Raw genomic sequence first — 19,582 nt, forward strand, 5'->3', positions numbered from 1 at the left:
TTTCTTAAATTCTTTTCCTCTTCTCCTTCTACCCTTGCTTAGTTCAGTCTCTCTTCTTCTCTTTCTTATTTAGTTGAAACTTGGCCTAAAGGGAGGGTGAGGGGTATATATAAAAGCAAGCTTAAATCTTGGCCATTGATCTTATGTATGTGTAGCTTAATCTTGGCCATCCATTTTTCCTTTATCTTATGATGACATGTGTCCTCATGACATCATGCTTATATCATCTTGCTTACATCATGCTTACATCATCAAGCCATATGTCCTTTCCTTATATCTCATCTTCCATCCAACTGCACACATAATATGTCACCTCCTTTATCACCTCATTATATAACAATTGGAACCATTCAGAACCATTATTCAAGTCTTGAGCATGAGAAAATTTCAAAATTATAACTATGGTTTCGAGTTACTATTTACTGTTCACTGAAATTTTTGTCAAGTTTGAAAATTCATAACTAATTGTAGAAAAATCAAAATGAAGCAGTTTTGAGTTTTATGGAAAGCTCTTGACATCCTCTTTAAAGGAAAAATATTCATTGGTATCTAGATCTCATGCACAAATCTCAAATTTTGTTCAAAGTGGTACTATTCATTTAGTCATTTTTTAATGGGAAAATGACAACAAAATACCATGTGAATTTCAAAAAGACAAAGAAGGCAGCTGAATAAGCAAAATGACAAATAGGGCACTGGGTACCAATCTAGAATTCAGATTTTTGGCCAAAAGACCGAATTGCCCTGATGAGTGAGGTAAAAGGAAGCTGAAACTGATGAGAAAATAAACAGAGCAACCGGTTGAGCAGTATATGAAGAAGGACAGAAGAATGCTGGAGCAACACATTAAAGCTGAAAAGAGGTATGTTTAAGTCACTGGTCTTTGGAAATGGTATAATCTTACTCCTCTGCATCACCATTTTGTTGGGATTGCTGATTTAGTAGATTTTGGTTGTGGGCAAGAGGGTTTGTAGTAAGAAAGAGAGTGAACATGTTGCATTACATGATGGTGTGGTTTAGGTAGTTCTTTTTTATGGTTGCTTTATGGTGCAATGGTAGGGACGGGTGTGTTGGAGATGAGGTTTTATACTTTATATTGAGTATTTGGAATGACATAGCGGAAATCAAAAAAGGTGGCAAGCAATTACATGGGCGTGAAGTTTGTGTTCAGGTAGTGAACGTTGTTAAAATCAATAATGGAGTTGTGAAACTTTATAATAAAGTTGCGAATAGAAGAAAAGTTTCTCTCTGTGAGTGTGTTTTAGGTGTCACATACGTTGATGGAAACTAATTCGCAGAGAAGTTATTTTTTTTATTTAATGTTGTTTGTTGCAGGTTAGCACTAGTGATGTCTTGTAACATTGTATCAACGTCTTCAAAAAGACTTGCTTGTTATTTTCACGTAGATGGGAAGTTTGTAGAAAATGATGATGGTGAAGTTAAATACTGTGGTAGGATTGTCAAAGTAAGAGTAATAAATGAGGGTACAAAACTTGAAGATTTGAGGACAATGATAGGATAATGGTTCAACATAGATTGTCATGGCTGTGATATTAAATACACTTTGAGTTTTGATGACAGGGTATTATAGATCTTATAGATGATGGTGAAGTTGATAATCTATTTGAATATAATGACCGTACTGCACATATTTATATAGCATATAAAGGTAATGACAATGTGGAGGAAGAAATGGGTTATCCAGAAATGTAAGTGACAAATTTTTTTTTGTGGTTATGAAAGTTGATAATTGTTATAATATTGTAGTAAATCTCTTAACAACACTGGTAATTATATATGCAGGATCTCCAAAATGTTGGGATTGTCAGAACAGAATGATGAGCCTGTGTTAGAGGAAAATGCTTTGGAAAGTACAAGTTATAGAGGCAGTGAAAGACCTAATCTAAGCTTGGCATACAGAGTAGTGAGTGCACCAACACCTTTGCCGGAGATGAATTCTTTGAAATGGAAGGAATTGTTGTTAGGATAGAACCAGACTTTTGGAAATGCAGAAGATTTCAAGAAGAAAGTACATTAGTTCAGTATTGAAAATAAGTTTGAGTACAAGTATGTGAAAAATTATAGGGAAAATATGTATATGAAATGTAATGTTGAAGGTTGTCCATGGAGGATAAGTGCAAGAGTAGGTAGAAAGAGTACTCTCTTTTTACGTGTGGCAACATTCATAAATGAGCATGCTCATAATGCTCAAGACAATCTTCATGTGGAACATGGTGGTTCAGCTAGCTTGACATCATTAGTCATAATTGATGAGGTAAATGATCATATAGATAGGTATCCAAATTATATAAGGAAAAGTTTGGAAAGAGATTATGACGTGAAGTTGACATATAAACAAGAATATAGGGTGAAGCAAAAAGTGTTAGAGGATATACATGGCAGGCTTAAGCAGTCTTACATGCTTATTCTATGGATATGTGAACGGTTGAAGGAAACGGATAGCAAAACTGTGGCCAAATGGGTGGGTAATACTAATAAGACATTTGAGCGTGCATTCATAGCATATGGGTGTTGGATAAAAGGCTTTATAGCTGGTACTAGACATGTATTGTACATTGATGGATGTCATTTAAGTGGACTATATAAGAGGACGTTACTATCAACCTCTGCTTATGATGCTAACAATGAATTGTTACCTTTTGCGATTGCTATTGTAAAGAGAGAGACACTTGAGGATTGGACATGGTTCTTATACATGATTAAGCAGATAGTTAGGTTGATGGAATTGACAATTGTGTCAGATCGACACAATACAATAATAGGTGCTGTACAAGCAATATTTGGTGGTGAGAGGCATGCATATTGTTACAGACATGTTAAGGAAAACTTCAGTGCACAAATTAAATTAAATAGAGGAAAGAGGAAGACCAATAGGAAAGCAAGGGAGGAGGGACTGCAATACCTAGATGCCATTACATATGCAAGGCTTGATACCGAGTTTGATGGTGCAATGGATAACATGAGAAAGTTCAATCCACAATTATTTGAATAGCTTCTTAATCATGGTGATGTTGAAAGGTGGGCCTTAAGTAAATTCCTATTTAAATGAAGGGATAACATCACAACAAACCTTGCTGAGTCATTCAATGCTTGGATATTGAAAGAGAGACGATATAATGTTGCCCAACTTATACATGAGCATCGTGAGAAAGTGGCAAAGAAGATATATGCAGCAAGCATAGTAATAAGTAATTAGAAAAATGGTGTGGGCCCAAACATAGATACAAAATTAATGGACAATGTCGTTATATCAGCACACATATTGAGTATACCTTATAGAGGAGGTAAGGTGTGTGTCCATACAGTAAAAAAAGCTGTACATGTTGATCTTAGTTTAGGCGAATGCACCTGTATACTTGGCAAATGTCAGGCATTCCATGTCCCCATGCCTGTGCAGCTATTAAGGCTGTGAATTGCAATGTGCATGAATTTGTTGACGAATGCTACAAGATTACATCATAGCAAAAGATTTATGGGAGGACTCTGATTCCAGTAGTGACAGTAGACATGTCAAATCCTAACAACTACTGGGTGGAAAATATAGCAAGTCAAGTATTTTTGGTACCACCTTTGACTAGTCAACGACCAAGAAGGCCTAAAATAAAAAGATGAGAGTTACAGTTCCAAAATAGAAAGATCTACCATTGTAGCAATGCCAACAAGTTGGGCACACAACAAGAACATGCAAGAATCCAAACCCAAGTTGAAGTTAGATGTTAATAGATATGGTGATTTTTTGGTGTAAACGGAATGACTTTTGAACCCTTCTTAACTTTTTTGGTAGATGAGTTAGTAGACAAGGTATCCCATTTGCATATGATTTTAATGAATGGGATATGTTTTGTGGGTTGAATGACAATAAAACATTAAGTGCCGGTTTAGTCTTAATGTTAACTTGTCATTTGAACATATGTAAAGTAGCTACTATCATAGGCCTGCGGGTTTTTAGTAAATAGTGTTGCATGAATGATACATTCCATTGCACATGTAGTTAGTATGAAAGATAATAGTTCAGTGTTTACGTGATGTACTTGAGGTGTAGTCATTTGAATATATTTAATGTATCTACTGTCATATAGCTACTGGTTTTTGGTAAATACTGTTGCGTGAATGGTACATTCCATTGCACATGTAGTTAGTATGAAAGATAATGGTTCAATGTTTACCGTGATGTACTTGAGATGCAATCATTTGAATATATATAACGTATCTGCTGTCATATGGCTGCTGATTTTTGGTAAATACTATTGTGTGAATGGTATATTCCATTGCACATGTGTTTTGTAAAAGTCAGCGTCGAATTGTATTGTTCATAGCAGAAAATCTGCCCAGCCCAAAAAGCATAAGGTTGCAAAACCCAGTATACAAGTAGTAAATCGCACTCTGAAAGTTGTAAATCCCACTGTGTTTTGTGAAAGTCAGCGTGGAATTGTATGGTTTCTGAAAGAAAGGTTGCCCAGAGAAAAAAAGAAGGTTGTGAAACCCATTAAAGAAGTTGTAACACTCACTGTGAAAGCTGTTAATCCCACTATGTGTTTTGCAAAATTCAGTGTCAAATTGTATCGTTTTAAAACCAAAGTTGCTAAGCCCAAAAAACACAAGGTTTTAAAACCCAATATACAGGTAGTAAATTGTATTGTGAAAGTTGTAAATCCTACTATGTGTTTTGTGAAATTCAGCGTGGAATTATATGGTTTCTGAAAGAAAGGTTGCCCAGAGAAAAACAGAAGGTTGCAAAACCCATTAAAGAAGTTGTAACACTCAACGTGAAAGTTGTTAATCCCACTATTTGTTTTTCAAAATTAGGCGTCAAATTGTATCATTTTAAAACCAAAGTTGCCCAGTCCAAGAAACATAAGGTTGCAAAACCCAGTATACAAGTAGTAAATCGCACTGTGAAAGTTGTAAATCCCACTATGTATTTTGTCAAACTTAGTATGGAATTGTATATTTTTTGAAAGAAAACTTGCCTAGAGAAAAACAAAAGGTTGCAAAATCCATTAAAGACATTGTAACACCACTATGAAAGTTGTTAATCCCACCATGTGTTTTGTAAAATTTAGTGTCGAATTATATCGTTTTTAAACCAAAGTTGCCCAGCCCAAAAAACATAAGGTTGAAAAACCCTTTATACAAGTAGTAAATCGCACTGTGAAAGTTGTAAATCCCACTATATGTTTTGTCAAACTCAGCGTGGAATTGTATGGTTTCTGAAAGAAAGGTTGCCCAAAGAAAAACAGAAGGTTGCAAAACCCATTAAAGAAGTTGTAACACTCACTATGAAAGTTGTTAATCCCACTATGTGTTTTGCAAAATTCAGCGTCGAATTGTATTGTTTTAAAACCAAAGTTGCCCAGCCCAAAAAACATAAGATTGCAAAACCCACTGAACAAGTAGTAACACTCACTGTTAAAGTTGTTATTCCCACTATGTATTTTGTCAAACTCAATGTGGTATTTGTGTTTTTGTAGAGAAAAGTTGCCCTGCCTCTCAAAACAGTTGTCAAACCCTTTAAAGAAGTGGTCAAATTCACTTCGCGAGTTGTAAATCTCATTACACATGTAGTAACATTATAGGAAAATGGTTTAACATTACTTGAAAATTAGGCACCTTTACATTCCCTGAAAACAGTTTGCAAATCCCGTTACATACATAACTTTAACTCAAACATCATTAAACTTAGATAGCACAATTTACTACCATGACGCACGCTGCTTTTTCCTCGGTGTGGGTTCTGTGGTGACAGCAATTTCAATGCTTCTTCATGCCTTAAATTGAGCTCATGATTAACAAGCCACCACATTAGGTTTCATTCGAAATTAGCAACATGTTCTTCACTGTAGTCAAGCATCACACTGGGCTCCCATTCGCTTAACCATATTAAAATATGAACACCACAGTCTCGCCTGCATATGGCAACAATGTCTATGAGTGAAACACAAAGTAGCATTCATACATTATTACATCAAGTAGTACCACTCACAGATTGTTTTGTTGAGGAACAGGGGCCCAAATAATGTCACTCATTTTCTTCTTTCCAATGGTATTGGGCTTTACTATCTCAATCATGTCATAAAATCGATCCCTCTACACAACACATACTTGCATTTGTAAATAAATTGGTAAACAAACAGCATCTTACATAAGAAAAGTAACAATATCCTTACACATTCAATGACCACAGTCATCATATCATCATCAGCTACACCTTTCTTCTTACTCTTCTTAGCAGCAAAACTTGGCTTCATTGAGTCTAGCACATAGAAATTCATTGTCTTAGGCTCAATCACAAGACAAAACCAGTGAGCACCAATAAGTGTAGGTCCAAATATCAAGTCACAGTCTCCTATGTTGTAATCGACATATTCAGGTGAAAACTGCTTTTCTCGTTTTCTAGCATCCCACCGAGATGGGTTCACAGCCATTATTGCCTGCAGGATTGAATGATTAGTCATGTAGCAGTAATAGTTTTGTAAACATCTTAGCAACCTTACCATAAAGTCAGTATCAAATATGTGTCGCTTCGCTTCTCCTTCGCTCTTCATATCGGCCAGTAAAATCTTGCACACAACTGACATGAGCTGTTTGCAAGTAAATTTTAGTTTTTTCCACAGGTATACATGAGCATCAAATATAAAAGTTATAGTACTCAGCCCAAGATCACAATACTAACTTACCTGGTTACCTATTCTCTCAATTCCTCCAAGTGTCCTTAGCTGATCTTGAGTGATATCCTCATCAGATACTTCAATTAAAAGCCTAAAAATGTGTTCCGGTATCATTATGTGTGTAGTTGATCAATAAACAACCCATAAGTAATATCATTCACAGTCATGTGAATAGTAACTTACCGTCACCCTCCTGACTTGAACACATACGGGATATCATGTTAAAAAACTTGTCCTTTTCCTCCATATTCCTCTTTTTCCTCTTAACAGGCCTTGTCAAAATCCATGGAGAATTTATGGTTGACTTCACCTACCTCTGTCATCTCCTGGGCTGTGCATTCTTGTCCATGGGGGAAATATCAGGGGAATCCATATTTCCTACTTGTATTCCTTCTTCCTCAACATCAATCATGTCGGCCTCGTCCGAGTTATCTCTATGATGAGGTACGTGACCTGAGTCCTGTCCATCATCATCACCTCCCTCATTATCATCATTACCATCATCAACTTCATCTTCTCCCTTATATTCATCTCCAACTTCACTAGGACCCTCATCTCCTATAGTACAATTTTCCTCTATCATTATCTGCACCTTATGTAGCTCGTTTTCTACTACACTAACAAGTCCCTTGTAGCTTAAATTAATTACAGCCATCAACTTTTGATATAAGCTCTACAACTCTTGCATCACATTATTAAAAAAGGTCAAACACTTTTTCTTGTTAATGCATTTTGAAATTACCAAGCAAAGCACACACCGGGTGTAAGTCAGGGACACTTCTCCTTGTTCTCTCCTCATTCTCAACCCTAACTTTAGAGCCCTTCTCCTTATATAATAAGCCTTTGTTGATCCGCCTTTCTTTCTTTGTCATCTCCTTTATCCTCTCATCAGTCCAGAATTGAATAGCATTTATTGACCCATCTCTAATAGATTTAGATAATGGGAAGCGCTCAACAAGATATAACTGCAACATCGAAATATTAACTTTATCATCACTCTATTTAAACATACAGCAAAAAAACAATGGTAATAAATACATACCAATAAGAGGTAGATGCATCCTCCGACGTTGCAACTCCCTTCATCATTGTCTTCCCCTACGTTTCTATACACTTCAACATAATCTTCCATTTCTTCCACAAGTTGTTCACAATGTATGTGGCCTAATTAAATCGGTAAAATCCATTCATAGTACAACACATCACCCTTACTAACTTGTCACTCACTGTTGTTTGTGAGGTAAGAGCTAGAAAACTCCCAAGTGTGTACAACATGAACAAGAACTCAAAGTTCTCTTCATTCTCCCCAGATTTAACGTCTTTGAGTATCTTAGCAAAAGAGACTTTACCATATTCATTCTTCAACCTCTTATATGTTTCATCATCATCATTCACATCCGTTCTTACCTTTTCCCATGTGTGGGGTAGATCCAACAACTCTGCAACATCTTCTATATCAATTTCCTTGTTTTCCCCCTTATTGTAAATTGATAGGTAGGCGGATCATATGCTCGAAGCATGCGTACTATGAGGTCACGAGGGAGTCTCTCACATCCTATGTTAACTAAACTTAAGAATCCCAAACTTTATACCTTAGCTTTCAATCTTTCATTGCTATTTATAAATTCCACCAATGACTTGTATTGCCAAACTGAGCAACGGGTGCTAAAAGCAACTTTTTTCATCTGCTTCTTCTTCGTCCCTTACTTCTTTTGTTTGTTCACTTTATCATTATATTTCTTCCTCTCCTCAGTGGCAACTCCCTCCATGCCTTTGCTGCCTCCCTAACTTCTTCTCTCCTATTCCTAAACTCTTTCCCCAACTTAAATTCATGGAGAAACAACATGTACCCATTCTTTACTTGTCCACTTGTCTCTCCTTCTCCTTCTACTTGTACTTGTAATTCTATTTTCCTTGCTGCAATGACACCACTTGTTAGTCATTCATTATAATATATTTCTTTCACAACAATGTCGTTAATTCCATTAACAAATATAGACAAGTCCACTAACAAATGAAGTAAATTTCATTAACATATCACCTAAAAACCATTGGCCAGTCAAATGAATTTGCATCACGACAATGTTGTCATTCCCATAACAAATCTAGTCACTTTCATTAACTAATATAGTAAATTCCACTAATAAATGTAGTAAATTTCATAAACATATCACCTAAAAACTATTGTCCAATCAATTATCAAATGTAGTAAATTTCATTAATATGTCACCTCAATATCATTGTCCAGTCAATTGAATTTGCATCACAACATGTTGTCATTCCCATACCAAATCTAGTCTTTTTTATTGGCGAATATAATCAATTACTCTAATTAATGTTGTAAATTTTATTAACATATCAGTTAACAAATGTAGTCATTGCCAACACAAATTTAGTCGTTCTCAAACCAATAGTTGTTATTTCAATACGAAACCAACTAGTACTATTTACTACTTACCTCATCAAATTTACTACTCAGCTAATAGAATTACTGCTTTCCAAATTACTACAACAAGATAACCTTTGCAAATTTTACCCACGCAAGGACAAACTCTTCAGCCTAAACCATTCAATGAAAATGAAAGTAACTTTATCATTGCTGTGCATACAGACAAAATTTTACTAAATTCAACTTCCTTAAAATCTCACCTTCTCCATATAGAAAACTATACTCTTTTTAGCAAAGTCAAATAACACCGACAAAACTATCCTTTCCATTTTGTTCTTTTCCTTCAAATCACAATAAAACAATCACCACAACAGAATCAATCCTCTGTTCCAATTAAAGGCCAGCCAAAATGGATTAAACGCTATCAATCACAATTATTTTCAAATTTGTACACAACCAAACACATGAGTAGTAAGATGGAAACAACTTTTTTGTCCTACAGCAACTTATATGGGAACAACAGAGACAAAACCACAAAGAGCATCACTACATAATTACATTTTAACCTTCGGGGACCCATAAAAAATGCTCTTTGAACAACAATATTCAAGTTCCCTACCTGTTTACTTTCGAAAGTGACAGTGACAATGTGATTTCAGAGAACCCTTTTTGGTGACTAAAGGAGCTTGGATTCGGTTTCGCCAAGTGGGGGCACTTTCTATTTCACCAAGTTGCTTTCGTCAGGTCGGTGGGTTGCTTTCGCTGAGTAGAGGAGGTAGTTCTAGTTCCTGTTTCACTGAGTTGAGGGTTGCTTTCGCCGAGTGGAAGCAGTTCCTGTTTCGTCAACTGGGGGTCTTGTTTTCGTCGAGTAGAGCCAGTTTCTGCCTTTCTCCATCCCCTCAGTTTTCAAACATAATAAGGGCAATTTGGTCTTTTGGCCAAAAATCTAAATTCCAGATTGGTACCCAATGCCCTATTTGTCATTTTGCTTATTCAGCTGCCTTATTTGTCTTTTTGAAATTCATATGCTATTTTGCTGTCATTTTTCCTTTTTTTTAATTTTTTAGGATTTATGCCTAACTTTGGAAGGGCATAACTTTCTGTATAAAATTCCAAATTTAGTGCATTACCACTTGTTTTAAAGCTAAAAATGAGATTTGTAAGCATGTCAAATTTTAGATCTATATTCATCCAATTGCTCAAAATCACGTTAGTCAAACTTTGCTCCCAAAAAGTTAACTTTTATCCCTTTTTCATACCATTCTTGCCTTTTCTTTTCTTTTTCCTTTCATCTAGCTTTTCCAATCCTATGACATGTACTTAGCCATGATTCCTCAACCAATTATTCACGCGTAAAGCATCCTCATCACTAATACAACAATTCAATATAAATTTGTACATATATATGACAATGTATATAATTGCAAAACATTATTTTAATAACATTAAGCTTAATCCCCTTCAAATATGGCTTCCAATCCTCTCTCCTTTTCCTTGGTGATACCACCTGAGATTCCTATTATTGTTTACATATTGAGGGGAATGAGATTTCATAGAAATCTCAGTAGCAATGAACTATAATTATCATGCCAATCAAGCTATGCATAATGTAATATGTCATAGAACTTTAAGACATCCTTAAGTCACATAAAATCACGTCATGCATTATGCCAAGAAAAGAAGCAAGAACATACTCATATTGGCATAACATTTTGTATTTGGCCAAAGCAATTCAAATGTCATAAATTCAACAATTGTCACAACATAAATTTATTACTTTAAGGCAATAAACATAAACACATTAAGCAAGTAAGATAAACAATCAAATTATAAGTTCAATGCTACCTCTTAACTCTTGGTGTAATTTGGCCTCCCGAAAGGAATTAGGCTGTTACACCTTACTACTAGAATGATTTAGAGTTCAATTAGAACTATTTTAGACCACATTGGATGGTCTTAGGCTAAAAAAATTCCATAAAACACTGGTTTTCGGATTTTTACTATTCATTTGGTAAAAATCCAGTTTTCTAGTCTAATTTCGAAAAATCATAACTTTATCTCAAAAAATCAAAATGGAGTGGCTCAAAATTCTGTGAAAAGCTCTTTGAATGCTATTTTAGGAAAAAATAATATTAGAAATTAATTCCTTGTGAGAAAGTCCTAGATTTTTGCAAAAGTCACCTCTGTCCTCTTGGTAAAAACCCTTTTTTCATATTCTGGATCTTAACTTTGAAAAATCATTAAAAATAGCACAGTTGTCCATTTTTAATGTGATACCTATCAAATTGAAGCTTGAGATGTAATCTTTGAGCATGCCAAATTTCATAGTTAAATTCATTCAAGATCTTAGTCAAAATGCTGCTCCAAGTTGACAGCTTCCTTAGGGTTGCAGCACCAACCAAGCTTACTTATACATAACCAAAATAGAATTGTTTTCTCATGATTCACCACCACAATTACTCTTGAATTTGCAGCTTCCCTTTGGATGATTTAGGCCCTAAAGTTTTGGATTATTTTAGGAGGGTGAGATTTCAATGAAATCCCAGTAGCAAGAATAATTAACCATAACATCATATGCATCAATTACAAGCATTCCAACCTTTTGCTACTAATAGGGAACTACTTTATCTCATATGTATAGCACTCTAACATGCAATAGCCTAGGCACTTAAAGCAAGGAGTATAGCTACACAATCATCATCATCATCATCATCATCATCCTTCTTCCAGTTTCAGCTTGGCCAAACTAAAAGGGTTCATTATCCAAAAATTACAACTTGGATTCTAATACTTCTAACTCATGTTCTTTACGCTTGTCCTACACTATTTTCTATTTTAAACACAATGGAAACCTCAAAACATTAAAAAAAATCATCCTAGGGTATGATTCTCAAAGTGGCCGGATAGTTCCTCTTGAGAAACAACAATGAAATCTTTTTAAAAGTAACATACAACCACTTGATAGCATCATGAAACAAGGTGTTCTAACCATGTCTAGCAACCAAAACTTCCCTCCCTACCCATTCATCATTTCGGCCAGCATATAATAAAAAGGGAGAACTAGAAATTTCAACCATACAACTCAAGAGAATCAAGGAAGGAACAATATAGAATCATCTACTAACCTTAACTCCAAGCTTACTTGATCCAAGTTGGATGCTTTTCCCTTGAATATACTTGAAACTCTTCCTTGCTCACTTACTTCCTCTCTTAGCCGAAACAATGGTCTAAACTTAGGGGAGAAAGACTCTTTGTTAATGCTCAAAATATCCCAACTGTCACACCTTACTTATATAGTATCTTAGCAGTCATTTAGAACCATTCCAAACCATTTTGGATGGTCTTAAACTTAAAAATTTCAATTTGGACGTTAATTTTCGGAAAATTACTGTTCACTGTCCAGTTTTCAGATTACAGGTCCAACTTTGAAAAATCATAACTAATTCTAGAAAAATCGTATGGAGGTGTTCCAAAATTCTATGGAGAGCTCTTTCAATGCTCTTTAAGGGAAAAATATTCAACTGAACTCATCCTCACTGAAAACGTACAGTTTATTGGATTAAAATTACTATTCATTTGGTAAAATCTGGACTTTCCAGATTCTGCGCGTTAACTTTGAAAAGTCATATCTCTTTGTATACACATCCAAATGATGTGATTTACCACTCATTTTAAAGCTTGGGATATACATTATAAGTGTACCAAATTCTGTAGCTTAACTCATTCATATGGTAGGTCAAACTGAAGCTTGAAATTAACTGCTTCAGGACCTACGTTTTATCCCTTAATATCTCTTTATTTTAATTCTTTTTATTTCTTTGACATACATAACATGGGCTTAATCTTTCTCATTCATAACATATACTTTCATTCATGCCATAAACATCCTAAGCATATACATTGAAGTAATGGCATTCATAACATAACCTACAGCATAGGAGAATTATGCATTGAATAATAACATCAATCATTAGCATTAATAATTCTCCACTTCTTCTCCTTGCTTCTCATGCCCTTAGTGCCCATCATTGATTTGACCTAAATGGTTGGTTAGGGAAGGGGTGAGATTCGGGGGAATCTCAGTAGCAAACAATACCACATAATCATGCTAGATGGATGCTAATGCACTACACGCAACTTGTTTATTCTCTTGTTCATTAGTGACATACTAGCATACTCAAAGCTAACTTCTTGATGCATGGCCATGGAGACATAATCTACTCATCATGAATAGCAATTACAGCAGCTAAAACATGTCACAATAACATTCAATAACATGTACACGGCAACACACAAGCATACAACATCAAGCAATGACAATAGGTAAGTTCACTACCTTGCACCTCAAGCCTTCCTCTTACTTTTCCTTTGACTCCCTTGACTTTCCAACCATGTTAGCTTTTGGTCAACATCATCAAACATCCTCTTGGATGTTCCAAAGGTCCTAAACATAGTCATAATGATCATACAATCTATTAGGACCACTAGATTACATAAAGTTCAAAGCTAGCTCTCTTGAACCTCAACCCTTTCTCTTGCTCTTAGGGTTTTCTTTCTAACTTCTCTAACATAAATCTTATCATTTTCCATCCTTAAGATCCATTTCTTGTCAATTAGGACAAGTTTAGATGGCCTTAGATTCAAGAAGATCAAATCTGGAAATTTTGGTTCGCGGGTACTGTTCACGCAGAATCTCCAGAATTTTTGATCAACTTTCAAAATTCATAATTAAATCTAGAAAAATCCAAATTGAGTGCTTCCAAGTCTCACTGAAAGCTAATTAAGTTAAATTTAAAGGAAAAATATTTTCAGGAACCAATTCTACGCTGAACAGCACCGGAATTGTACGGAACTCGACACTCTTCTAAAAGTTCAACACTGTTTCCAGATTTCAATCTCTAACTTTGAAAAATCGCCATAAATCGTACACATATCCAAATGGAGTGTTCTACCCATGGATTTAAAGCTCACAGAGTGTACTTTAAGCATGCAAAATTTCAGAATCAAATACACACAGTAACTAATTCGAAATAGGTATCAAATCAGATGCTACAGCCACCACATACCTTGATCTTGAAGCTTGAACTTTGTTCCTTCTTCTTGGCCTTCACCCCTACGTTTTTCTCTCTAAATTTTGGCAGAGTTTCCCCTCTTAAACTCATGTTGGCTGAAAATATGAAGGGGAAGAGGCTCTATTTATAGCCAAAAAAGTTGGCTTGAATGGACCAAAATGCCCTTGGTGGCTAATAGAAAGGGTAAGGGCAAATTTGAAAGTTCAAGTGGACTTTTGCATCATCATTGCATCATCTTATTACATCATGCTTACCTCAACCTTCTAGAAGATGCCAAGTGTCATGAAAGTGGTGGAGGAAATGGGAGATTAGATCCTAACCGTTGGATCAAACTTGTTTCATAAGCTTCCTCCGAATTTACTTGGCCCACGTTTCTTCGGCTTTCTTTATGGCCTTTCGGAGCTCAGAAAATTGTTCTGTCTACTTTATAAATTTCCTTTAATTCTAAAGAATATCTATGAATTTTCTTAGGCCATAACACTTCCTTTAAACCTTGCATAAAAATTCATTTACCAAAATACCCTTTTATCGGCAAAACCGGCTCTTTAATTTATTAAAGCCACTCCACTGGCCTTTTGGTTGCGGGACTAATTTTATAAATTAGTACAACCTTTCAACCATTTAACCTCATTTTTGTATACATTTTTGAGGTCTCTTGCTATTTTAAATAATTACCTCAAACAGTATACTTTTTACGGGTCACAACCTCATAAATTCCATTTAAGCTGTCTCAAGGGTATTTTCATCTTTCCTCTTCATAGAAGAGTCTTAGAATATTATTTCCCATTTTCTAGGATTTTCTTAGAATTTTCTGTACCCTCTTCCACTTTTACCCCTGTTGGTCATAACTTTCAGAATTTACAGTTTAGTCCCTGGTTGGACTTAACTTCATATAATCCTCTCTTTGAGGCTTCTAACTCAACCTTTGGCCTATATCTAGTCTCATTTCTCTCTCTGGGCCTTCAAGACTTTACTGGAGCCTCTAACCTTAATTATACTCGAGCCCCTGAAAACTTTTACTTTGCAGTTTAGTCCCTAAAACTGCTTTAGCTTCCTTTCTCGTCTTTGGGACTTCCGCTCACAGAGGTCTGGTAACCTATTTAATTTAGGCTATTTCTGGAACTTCTAGGCCTAAAAGTCTGGATGTTACACCAACAACCAATAATTAATGCTATACCAAGTGTCAACTCCTTAATTAGTCTTAAATCTCTCCCTTAGTTAACTTAATCCAAAAGTAATTAATTTCCACAGTCAAAATCCTCTCCACTTAAATCTTGACACTTGAAAACTTTAATTACCATCCATTAGGGGCTTGAAAAATGACAAATTATGGGTACAGTAAAGTGCAAGACTCTAATCTACACTTTATCGGTGCACTTTTACTTCGGGTTTAATTTTTTTCTATAATTACAGTACTTTGGCCTCTATAATTATTTTCTGTCAGATTTATGATTTATTCTCCTCAATTTTCTCTTCCCAAAATGCCCTCTTTAGCTCAAACTCAATTTTCCATTTACCAAATAAAGAGGAAAACTATTTTCCTTGTTATTATTGATTTTTCCACTTGTTTAAATAATTAGGAAAAATCTTGGATATTTGAGGTCTCCTTTTAATTCTATAATCTCTTATAATTCTTTGACACATCATAGGAATTTTCTTAGAATTTTATTCTCTTTATAAATATTTATTTGAAATTTTTCAAATAAAAGGCCTCAAATTAGCCTAAATCACCCTTAAATTCCTTTATAACTTTTTCAAGGGTAATTTGGTCATAAAACCAATTATATAACGTCACATAATTCTCAAGGAATATTATCTTTATTTTTTCTTAATTTTTTAAGACTTGAAAATATTTTTTTCATAATTATTTTTGACCAATTTTCCTTAATCAAATTTTCACAATTAACTTGGAAAATAATAATAATTATTTTTCACCAAAATTCTTCTATTTCTCCTTATAATTTTTGGCCCTTAAATATTTAGGGATATCCTTATTCCTAATAACCATATTACTAGATGTGACATAGGCTCTCCTTGAATTTCCTCCACAAAACCTATCAATTCATGCATAAACACATTCCAATCTATCAATAATTCAAGCATAAACACCAATGCCTGACATTAGACTTAATTAAACCCCTTTTTTCTTGATTTTTGACATAATTATTCCTCTTTGTTTCCATCAATCTCTTGGTCCATTCCTACATAATTTTTCATGTAGAATTCAAAATCAATTCAGATTTATCAAAATCACACTCCTTCCCTTTCATTTTAGCTTGGTCGAATAGCGGGTATTATGTTCCAAAAATTCTGTTTTTGATTCCAATTATTTCAAACACTTTCCTTTATGTTTCCCTACACAAAAACACCTTTTGAACTCATTGGAATCATTAAAACAAGCTCCTACCCCAAGAACAAGTCACGGCTGAATTGAACCCTTAAGGACCCTATCTTGGTTTTCTTCCGAAAGTCAATTCAAACACCATTTAAACATACTTATTTCTCATCATATTTAAGGTTTCTATCTTTTCCTAACGCATAAGTATGCTGAATGAAAATTACAGCATCTCCCTTTTGGAATTTCAATTCAAAAACCTAACCAAACAAGCTTTAATCTCAACCATAATAAAGCTTAAACATACCTTGGTTAATCCTTGACTAAAGCTTGATGATTTCTTGTCCAAAAGCACTTATCAAAATTAGTTTGTAGCTCAAGAAAAGAAATGGGCAACACCTCCCCTTGTTTTGCCAATTTTCTACCTATTTTTTTTGGTATTTTGAGGGGGTATTTATAGACAAATAAATCTGCCCTCCCCTCTCCATTTTAGGCATGATTTTTTCCCACTTGGAAGGCCATTTGGCTGCATCCAACCCTCTAATTTTCAGATCATGCCAAGTATCCAGTCTCCAGAATATTCCTAGTGATATTTTATGAGAAAATTGGGGTTTATCTCTATTTAATTGAAGTGTCCAGAAACATCATGAAATTGGGCCTTCTTTGGGTCCAATATGAGGCCCACTTATGGTTTAGAATGGCCTAAAAAGATGGCCCACAAACCAAATCACAATTCCAAACTATTCCGAAACTTTATCGGTTAGTATTCATTAGTAACATTTCATAACTTTTTTAGGCCTCCAAAAAATTATTTCTCTTCATGAAAAATCCCCTTTTCATATAAATACATGATATGGAAATTTTTAGAAATTTTCTCCACCTCTAACTATTTTCTTTGAATTTTCCTTGAACAGGCCTCTATTGGTAAAACTGTGAGAAAATAAATTTCCAAAAATAAATATCTAAGCTTCTAAGGCCTAAAACTAATTTTATAAATTCCATAAATATTTAGATAACTAATACATATTTTTTCCAGAATTATTGAGGCCTCTAGCTATTTAAAATAATTATTTTTCTTCAAATTTTCAATTATTTTCCTATCAAACCTCCGTGTTCAAGTAATTCTGTAATAATTTATTTTTACACCAATTTCACCTCTAGGACCTCTATTGAGGTTCCAAAAACTCTAATTCACTAGTTTTTTATTTTTAGGAAATTTTCTAGAATTTTTCTGAAATTTTCCTATTTTGCCTATCCTCAACTGATAAATTTAAAAATGTTAGTCCGAACTCTTTTTGGGTCTCCCACCATGCCGAGTCTTCTTAGCCAATCTTCTTTTCCTATTGGCCCTTAACAAAATTTTTCATCCCTTCTATCAATGCCAAATTCAGCGGGATGTGACATAATGCATTCTCCTCCTATCTAACCGTACACATAATCCCTTGTATGTCCCTTCATCATTTTGGCATTAAAATAGGGAGACAATTAATAAGAAATTCAAGCAAAATACAGCCACTGGATATTCTTCCACCTATCTTGCCATTCTGCACCGTATCAGGTATATTTTCAGATCCTGACTTACCCAGTACCACTAGGACATGCTCTTACACCCTTTTCTCATATCAAATAAGTCCACATACAGCACCATCTTAGAGGAGCATAGAAGAAAATAGTTAGCTCCACTAACAGGCTACTTAGTATCACATCCTTCCTTTAACCCCTTAAAGTATGCATTTGGAAGCATTACAGTTCAAGTGATTCATGAAACAAGCCCGTAGATTGAAAATTTGTAATTAATTATCGGGTTACTGTTCACTAGCTAAATTTCAAATTTTCAGTCCAAGTTTGAAAAGTCATAACTAATTATAGAAAAATTGTATTCAGGTGGTTCAAAATTCTATTTGAAGCTCCTTGAGTTCTGTACAGGAAAAAAATATAAAACTGGACTTAACCCTTACCAATTCTTACAGTTTATTCATTGAAATTTACTGTTCATTTAGTAAAAACTGCGCTTTCTAGTTTCTTTGCCCTAATTTTGATCATTTTAAGTGATCTACCACTTTTTTAAAGCTCAGGATATATACTTTAATCATGAAAAATTTCATGGGCAGAATTGATTATTTGCAACACTTTCACTTTGTCACTATTTCGTGACTCATTTAAGGATAACTTATACCCCTTACTTGCATTAAAAATTCATGATTAATGCCTTCAATGCATAATACTATTCCATTCATACATTCCCATATATTATTATAGCCAATTATACAAGCTATCATCATCATTTATCATCACATACCATCAGTGGCATATCTATAACATAAATTGTTATATAAATTATACAGTGTAATACGATAACTTTCTTCAATTCTTTTCCTCTTTCTTTACTTCTACTTCATACATCCTCTGTTTAATCATTATCATCTATTGGGCTTGGTTAAGGAAGAGTGAGATTCGGTAAGATGGATGCAAGTGTATGACATGCTTACTTGATCTAACTCATGCTTACTTAGAACATATTCTCATACTCAATGTTTCACATTAACATGCACGGTCATAGAAAACATCAATGACGTAACATCCTAATTTTAATCTCTAAGACTTAAGTAAATTTGTGAGTAAATATTTATTGACATCACTTTAATAGTGGTCAATTATATATATAAACAATTAAAATATTTATGATTATATGTGTGTGTGTGTATATAACTATTTATATATGAACTGATAAATAAAACCAAAAGGTTAAGAAGTCCCACATCAATTAAATGATATGAAGATAGGACTTTATGAGCCTATAAATAGGTGGTAGTAGGGAAGAATTAAGAATAAGTTAAATATTTTAACACAAAACTGAGACTGTCTCAGTAAAGTGCCATGTACAAGTCTGTAAACCGTTGGATCAGGCCAAAATTTGGTCTTTCAGTCTAAGACATCTATTTCGTCAATTTCAATGATTGGATTAGTGGTTCAGTATCTGAGGTATGAGTTACTAGATATGCATTAAACTCTTTATTTTCAGATTTTATGGATAGGACACTGAGTAGTAAAGTATCATTTTTAAATTTGTTCACCGTTAGATCAAGCCAAAATTTGG

General features: G+C 34.4%; 2 protein-coding genes across 2 annotated transcripts; one reads left to right on the top strand and one right to left on the bottom strand.

The window, feature by feature from the left end:
* The first annotated feature begins 2,092 nt into the window (after positions 1 to 2,092).
* Positions 2,093 to 3,013, top strand: LOC114755514 (uncharacterized). The gene has a single exon (XM_028944403.1). The coding sequence runs from the start codon at positions 2,093 to 2,095 to the stop codon at positions 3,011 to 3,013; it is 921 nt and encodes a 306-aa protein (XP_028800236.1).
* A 2,817-nt stretch (positions 3,014 to 5,830) lies between these two features.
* Positions 5,831 to 6,936, bottom strand: LOC114755515 (ubiquitin-like-specific protease ESD4). Its single transcript, XM_028944404.1, has 6 exons — positions 6,873 to 6,936; positions 6,699 to 6,766; positions 6,516 to 6,602; positions 6,189 to 6,452; positions 6,005 to 6,108; positions 5,831 to 5,927 (listed from the first exon to the last, which is right to left on the bottom strand). Exons 1-6 carry the CDS (start codon positions 6,934 to 6,936, stop codon positions 5,831 to 5,833), a joined length of 684 nt encoding a protein of 227 aa, XP_028800237.1.
* Between the last annotated feature and the right edge of the window lie 12,646 nt (positions 6,937 to 19,582).

Source organism: Neltuma alba, unplaced genomic scaffold, assembly GCF_004799145.2.
Source record: "Neltuma alba isolate B1F8T4 unplaced genomic scaffold, ASM479914v2 tig00010280_pilon, whole genome shotgun sequence".
NCBI lineage: Eukaryota > Viridiplantae > Streptophyta > Magnoliopsida > Fabales > Fabaceae > Neltuma > Neltuma alba.

Coding starts and splice junctions, on each gene's coding strand:
- LOC114755515 (XM_028944404.1), bottom strand. CDS start 6,936: ATGGAGGAAAAGGACAAGTTTTTTAACATGATATCCCGTATGTGTTCA. Junction 6,453..6,515: donor TATTTGATACTGACTTTATG/GTAAGGTTGCTA, acceptor TCAATCCTGCAG/GCAATAATGGCTGTGAACCC. Junction 5,928..6,004: donor GTTCCTCAACAAAACAATCT/GTGAGTGGTACT, acceptor TGCCATATGCAG/GCGAGACTGTGGTGTTCATA.
- LOC114755514 (XM_028944403.1), top strand. CDS start 2,093: ATGTATATGAAATGTAATGTTGAAGGTTGTCCATGGAGGATAAGTGCA.